Raw genomic sequence first — 8104 nt, 5'->3', positions numbered from 1 at the left:
GAATTTTTAAAATTGAAGACGGATTACTCAAATCCATCGATTGGTCAGATATTATACAGAAAAATTGCCGTTTAAAATCAACGAAAAAGAACATTTAAAATATTAACTTAGTACACTATGTTTTTTCCGTTTTATTATTAATGTATTTTGATAATCTATTGTTATTTATAATAGAAATTGTATTAAACTCATAAGTGTAATTTATGAATTAAGCCGATAAATATATTTTTTCCCCCCAAAATTATTTTGGGATTCGTGAACTTGTATAGACTAAGTAAATACTAATAGTTTTGAAAATACATTTTTTTAAATAAACTATTTTTAGTAATGAAGTACCTATATTAACTTATTAGTATTAACCCACAATACCTTAAAGTACAATATTCACATGACAAATAATAATATGTGTAATCTACAGCGGTCAGCGCGTAACGCTAATTTTTTATGTTAAAATCACAGTCCTTATCATGTAACGGCTTGCGATGATAACTGATAGGTGTTATCATTTTAGTATTATTGTTTAGATTTCATTTTTTACTCGTTTCAGACTGCGAAACTTCAATTATGTGTTTAAAAATCCTGTTAAACTTGCCGTATTAACTTATTAAGTTTAATTTATTTTATATTAAGTATAAATTGTAGTTCTAATTACCTGGATAGTAATTAATATCAATCGATTAGAATATTATAATAATTTAATAAAATGGAATTTTGATCGAGTTATACTTTACACTTCAGTAACATTTTTATTTGCCAAGATGTATGTAGATGTGATTTCTGACCTGTTGGATTTGTTCAATAAGCTATTAAACGTCGTAAGTATTAACATTTCGTAAACTCGGCCATTAGCGATTTCTTTAAGTTAAAACTTAAGATGTAACATTAACTTTTGTTTTACTTAACAAACAAGTTGATATTGTAACTTTGATGCTTGAAAATAATATTATTTGCATTTATTTTATTTTTCAGATGACCGAAGTCGGCGTATTGGATTCCTTTACTTTCATGCATTCAGCAATCAAAATTAATGCCCATCACGAACAATTCTTGAGAAGAATACAGACTTCTATTGATGAATTAAAGGTATGATTGTGTTATAAACTAACAGACTGACATGAAACAGTGTAAAAATCTTTTATTTTTCTATGTAACGATTAGGTTGGACGTTTTATTGCTAGTAATAGATCGTACGATTGGTGATAAACATTTTAAGTACAGAACAATTTTGGATCATTAACGTTCCTATAAAAATAATTTACTATGTTTGTATGAAGCGGTTTAAACTTTAAATTGATTTGGTTTTTTATAAAAAAATGTAATTACTAACAACTATGTAAACGTTTTGATACCGTTTCACAAGTTAAAATGCTCGCATTACATAGTTTAACAAATGATTGAATTAATTCCAACAATTTTTTTACAAAAATATTATTTTTAATTATAGAAATGGTTACTAAACGTCTGTACCGAATGGAAAGCCGAGGACTTGGCATCTCTCGGCAACGTGATCGAACCGCCATTGACACCCAACGCAATAGACCTCGAACTCAACGCTCCAGATTACATAACTCCTTTGATAAAAGAAAAGATTGATTCCGTTTTGGGTTTTCGCAATCCCGTCAGTCCGATATTGTGGAGCGTCGGCCTGAGACCGATACAAGACAGCACGTCAAAAGACGGATTCGAAATAGACGATCAACCGTCGCCTACAGGTTTTGTCGCTCCTTCCTTTGGTGACTACGGCAGTCCGTCGTCCGACGTATGGAATGTGTATCAGGAGTCTAATTATCTTTTGGATCATGACGTGCAAATGGTACTCGAGTAAAAATACTGACTTAATGTATTTGTTGGTTGTTTTTTGTAGTATAATAATTTTATTTTTTTGTACACAGGACGAGAAAGGCCCCCAAACTCCAATTATAAAGTTGTACAGAAAAGACGAATCCGACTTACTTGAGGACATAAATTCAAATTCTTCTTATCGTCACGATTTGAGTAATTTCGGTAAGTACTTGGCTAGAAGTAAAGTTTATACCAAAATTAAATATTAATCATTGTACATTGTCGTTTAGTCGGAGAAATGTCATTTGCTTGCGACAAGTGCGAGAGCCAATTTAATTCGTCCGCTGAATTGGAATCACATTTGACAACACATCAGTCACATCAACCCAAGACGAAATCTCAAAACCAACATTTAACTTGTGGTATACAATTCACCAACTACTAATTAATAATATGAGATATATATATATTTACATTTTAATGATATATATGAAATTTAAGAAATCGTATCTAGTATATGCAATTTTTTTTTCTCCCTACTAAAATTTATAGTTCCAATAAACGAAAAAATTGTCGGTTTTTTTACAGATTTTTGCGACAAGACATTTTATAAAAAAAGCAATCTTCGCGTTCACATGATGATCCATGAAAATATCAAACCGTACAAATGTTTTTATTGCGATCAACATTTCGCGCAAAAAAGTACCAGAGACGTGCATTCGATAAAACATACAGGTCGGTTCAGTGTAAATAATCATAATGGTATTTAGTTTTAATAACAATATGTTTACATTCATTTTTTTTTTTTTTTTGTCCCCATTTTAAGGTGAATACTCGTTCAACTGCAACGTTTGCGACAAACGATTCGCTACCAAGGGAAAATTGAATTTCCACTACAAGACTCACCAAGACGCCGAATACAGCTGTTCGGTGTGTAACAAACGGTTTTCCACTCAGCAGTATTTGACGTACCACATGAAAGTCCATCCCGATAAAGTAAGAACGTTATATCGAAAATGTTATGTACTTTATTTTTATTTTTGCCTCTTTTTCAGGATACATTAGGATTTCACTGCGACGTATGTAAATCCGTGTTCAAACAAAAAAGATCGTTGCATGTGCACAGAAAACAGGAACATCCATTGGCGATGTTTAAATGTTCGGCCATAGGATGCGGTAAAGCGTTTTCGACGGCTCAGTTGTTGAACAGGCACGTCAAACGATTGCACGAGACCAGAGCGAGGTAAAACACATTGTCAAGGCAAAGGCAAAATTTTTTTTTTTTCTTATATAAAATGTGTTTTTTGATTTGCTTGACATTTTTTTTAGCGGTGTCGTTTGCTCGGAATGCGGCAAATTGTTTCGTTTTCACAATTATTTACAAAAACACATCACCAGAGTACACGGGCCGAAGCGTTTGCCCCGTTTCAAATGTCGACAGTGTCCGGATAGGTTCGACAGCGACGTCATGTTGCACATTCATATGCAATCGCACCCCAAGGTGGTTACACAATAGACCGATAGTCAATTTGTTGACACTTTCGGTTGAATATCGTCATTTAATTAATTGTTTTTTTTTTTTTTTAACAGGACGATGGAAAAAAACAATCGGCCAGAGTGAGCTGCCCGCGAGAACCGTGCACTCAAACGTTTTATAACCGTGTTGCTCTAAGGTATCACATTGCCGAGAAACACGACAATATCTATCGGTACGTGAGACGACACATTTTTTGTAGATAAAAAATATATAAAATATTATAATTTCCATAAGTCTTGCTAATTTTTGTCCGTTTTCAGGTACGAGTGTGAAACTTGTCACAAAAAGTTTTACCGTAAAAGTCATTACGAACTGCACACGGCCATTCACCTGAAACCCGATTTCACGTGCAACATGTGCTTTAAGAAATTCCGTAAGAAAAGTCGTTTGGCCGCCCATTGGAAGAAGACGCACCAGCAAGAAACATTTGATTTCGGATTGCTGTTTAGTGTGGACACCATGCAAAAATTAGATCTCTGAACCGAAATTAACATAAAACAATGTTCCTCTATTTATTTTTTTTATTTTTTATAACCCGTTATTGTCTTCGGATCGACCTCGAGAAACCGATCTGTCCACTAATCTCTGTCCGTTCACAAGGCCTATTACTTAATCTCTAGTCACCCAACTTTAATAATTGTATTATTTTGTTATTGTTATTGTTTTTTTTTTTTTTTTTTACTTCTCGTGAAATAAAAGTGATATTAGAACAAGTATAGAATTTTAACGTTTAATAATAAATCGAGAACTAATTGGTGTGTAACAATCCGATAAAACATTTATACACCAAGTGATTCTTTTAAGGCCGTACGCTTGTTTTTTATTCAGTATTTGCAATTTTTTATTAGTTTTTATTTTTGTTTATGTTATTTGAAATATTGGACGAATTTGTATACATTTTTGTATTTTTTATCGGAGCTCGAATAATTTTTGAAAACTTATATTGTAACAATTATACAAATATAAAAAAATATATAATCGACTATCCATTTTTAAAGAAACTAGCTAGATCAATTAGTTAATTGTGTTCACCCCGTTAAGTTTTTTCTAACATCTTCAAGATATATAATTTGATTTTGAATAAATGTGACGGGTTTGTTTTGTACCCATAACATTTTATAATATGCTCTGATGCAGGCTGACAAGGTATTGTTTTTACAACAATGTGTTTATATTGTGTCTGGACCGATTTCTCCTTGTAGCTAGTCTATTAAGATCAGAAATCGTAGTTGAAAAATTTAAGTAAGTTCACTCCTTCTTTAAAATTTTAAAAACTTTTTCAACTTAAAATTACCGCACACTATAGTTGTTTTAAATAGAATAGCCTAATTAGTTTCAAATTTGTTGGGAATTTTCTTTAAATAAAATACCATCAGCTAAGTTGTTAATACTTGTTTAAATTCCAAAACAGACATACATAAATTATATATTTCTCAATTAAAAATTATAATAATAAATAATTTAAATGATAATATTTACCTAAAGCTATTAATGAATATTAATTGATATTTACTAGGTAGGTATATAATAATCTAACCTTAAGGGTTCCCGGTATAATACTGTGTAATGGCCCTAATAAACATATAATCCAGGTTTAAAAATATTTTGATCTACTGTGTCCTTTTCATAAAATGTAATATATTAACTTTTATGGCAAAAATTCACCCTAATACAATATGTATATATATATATATATTATAATAATTATGCAAGAATAATTTTCCGTTGGGCCGGATTATCTTTTATTACTAATCATTTACTAAAATAATATTTAAAAAAAATGTTTTGGCTGCTTACAGAATATATATTTTTATGATTAGGATTAAGCATTTAACATAATTTAAAATATCTATTTAAAAATGTATCTAATTCATTTTTTTTCATTGTATGTATAATAAGCAACAACGGTAGAATGTATGTTTGTTTAAAAATAACTTTTTTTTCTGATTCCAATTAATAGCCAAAAGAAGAATACCTAACAACGTATAAAGCTCTGTAAATTTAACACAAAAAATGCATAAAGCACTTTATAATTAGTCAAACTTTTTAACTAGGTACATAACAATATATTGTTATGGTGGCCTTGCCGTCGTTCGTAAAGTGATTAAAACAACGTTATGCCAAAACTTTAGCGATACGAACGGATTTAAATAATATATTAAATACACGTCACGTGATTTATATGCACGATTAAAACAAAACTGAAGGCGTTCCAAGAGTGGCGACCAAGAGAAACCTTAAATTACCAATTTAGCAAACAAAAAAAATAATTAGCTTTAAATTATATATTATTTTCAGATAAATAAGCTTTCAGGTGAACACTATAATATTATAAGTCTTGGAAGGGAAGGGAATATTAGAGATGGGGGGAGGAATTTCAGCGGAGGGATTGGTGATAAGGGACATTACTGGATAACTGATAAGAGATGGATGATAAAGACGGAAAATCAGCTGATCAGGCGTTTGAACCCGACTACGAATTGCCACAAGAAGACATGGACAAGTTATAGATTGCTGGGGCAAAACTCTAAACCCAAATGTAGCCACGTGTCAGACTTTGACTTTTGCGCTGTGTTTGCACCTCTACGATTTTGAAACGTGTTATTGCCTTGTAAGACATTACGAGCTGCTGCTGACAATCCCATTCGTGTAGTTTTGTATTGTTGCAATAATATAATATTCTCAGGTCCCTAGGTACCTACTGTACAGGTACACCGCACCAGCTTTGATATTATTCTGACGGTGTGCGTGGACAGATCAATCATAATTAGCAGTACCGTCGTAGGAGCTGTTTTTTTTTATTGATCCCAAAACAATTCCATAACATAATAGTTGTTTATTCATTATAATATTGTAGGCCTCTTTTGTGCGAGGAACATAATTATTCATCGCAGAGAATTCGCTCTCGAGTGCTCCGACCTCCTCAATTATTAAACTCTGTGATTTTAAGGAGAGTGTTTTGACGTGCAGGGATTTTTTTTTTTTTTTAACCAAAGCGGAGGCGGAAACCGAGGTAGAAACCCTATTGATTTTATTGCTGGTATTTGCATGGTAAAATAACCAGACCGGGGTCGAGGAAAATTCTAGGAAAAACATTTTCCCGCAGACTCTAATGAATGCATTAGGTAGGTACATAATATTTTGTAAAACGCACATAACCAAACGATGGAAAAACAAAATACCATTTGCCTAACCGGCGATTATAATTAAAAAATCATAATACTAAAACATTTAAAACTTACCCGTCGATTTCACGTTTAATGTATATTCTCCATTATAATAATATCATTATCTATCACCGAATTGTCATACACGGCGCAGTAATTATTTGTTTATAGACACAAGAGTGCCACGTGTACACAGGATTATTACAATTGACCAACATGATTTATTAGAGAGCACTCGGAACGCACAAGCCGGGCTTTAATCAGATTACAATGGCTAATAATAATAACAATAATGGTACTTGGTAGCCGTGAAATTAGTGTGCCACGGTGGAATTTCGGAATTAACAACAAACGTCGGTTTATAAAAAAAACACAATACATCGGTTGAACAAACCCCTACCACTGATCTACCAAGCTGTATTAACAGCAAAAATTAAAACGTTTTCAACATACTTACATTTTTATTTTTCTGAACCGATGAAAGAAGTACATATCTTTATTCTAAATGTTTTTATAAAAACAACATAACAATTACATTTGTTTTATAACTGGAGGTCAATTCAAAATTTGCATAATATTTTTCAGCATGGTTAAGAAATCCGCCCCACCTATTACGTTTTAAGTGCTCTCTTATCACCCCTTCTTATCACTACATGCCTCTCCTTATCTCTTATCACTTCCCCTCATGCTTATTTTAAACAATCGGGTTAATCGTGTGAAATGTTAAGATTAAGCGTAATCGAGTGCGCCATTAAACATATTCATATATTATGTTTCTCCTTGAACAGGAAGACGCCAAAAGTTTTCCAGGACAATATATAAAAATCCACAAATTTGAGGCTACTCGCTTGTTAATATGAAGCTACTCGTTATCTCCGAGAGTTCTCTACCACACGGTTGGCATTCTACTCGTGATGATGGCGAGAAAATTTGATTTATTGTGCCTATTATTTTGGGTAGCTGCTTTTGAAAAATTACTATACTTGATTTACGACGTACCAAAGATAAACACGCGATACGCAGAATATAAACTTGGTTGTACACATTTTGTTTGCCACATTTTTTGATCGAGACGAGACCTCGTGCAAGCTGATGGCAATACAAGATTATACACTTCAACTAACATTTTAAAAATTTAATCAAACCCACTCACGAAGCTCGGGCATTTTTTGTTAAGCAGTTTTAACTTATGCTCGCTTTTCACCAAATTGTATATATATATATATATATATATATAAATTTTGAATTTTTATGAAATATATATATGTATATAAGTATAATTTTTGAATTTTTATGAAATATATATATAAATACCTGTTTAATATATTAAACACAATTTATAGTCATTTTCTGGCCAGAAATTTAATGTCTTGGAAATATGTTTTAAACGTTTAAATTTAAAGGATTGATCAGCCCTTTCCTTTCAAAACACTATACTATCTTTATTCATGTTATAAACACCAGCCACTTTTTTTTTTAGTCTATCCAGGTTAGGTCCAAAATTTTTACATTTTTTCAGTTTTGAGGAGAGAAACGATTTTTGGATTGTTTAGGTCTGAAAACAGTTTTTTTTTGCGTTTTATTATTTTTTTATTATTAATTTCCAAATATTTACCTT

The 8104-nt window shown here is 31.7% G+C and overlaps 1 protein-coding gene across 1 annotated transcript; it reads left to right on the top strand.

Annotated features, from left to right (window-relative positions):
* The first annotated feature begins 388 nt into the window (after nt 1-388).
* LOC126832778 (zinc finger protein 320-like) lies at nt 389-4232 on the top strand. The gene is made up of 11 exons (XM_050563721.1): nt 389-815; nt 970-1083; nt 1445-1813; nt 1893-2004; nt 2073-2204; nt 2371-2517; nt 2609-2778; nt 2838-3025; nt 3112-3283; nt 3373-3491; nt 3580-4232. Exons 1-11 carry the CDS (start codon nt 759-761, stop codon nt 3797-3799), a joined length of 1800 nt encoding a protein of 599 aa, XP_050419678.1. The 5' UTR covers nt 389-758; the 3' UTR covers nt 3800-4232.
* Nucleotides 4233-8104: the final 3872 nt, after the last annotated feature.

Source organism: Adelges cooleyi, unplaced genomic scaffold, assembly GCF_023614345.1.
Source record: "Adelges cooleyi isolate 19-005CV unplaced genomic scaffold, UGA_ACOO_1.1 ACOO_flye_CR_arks_rails_tigmint_CR_PRNA_167, whole genome shotgun sequence".
In the NCBI taxonomy this organism is placed as follows: Eukaryota; Metazoa; Arthropoda; class Insecta; order Hemiptera; family Adelgidae; genus Adelges; species Adelges cooleyi.
Note: the sequence above shows the minus strand (reverse complement) of the source record. Positions and strands in the feature narration are given on the sequence as shown.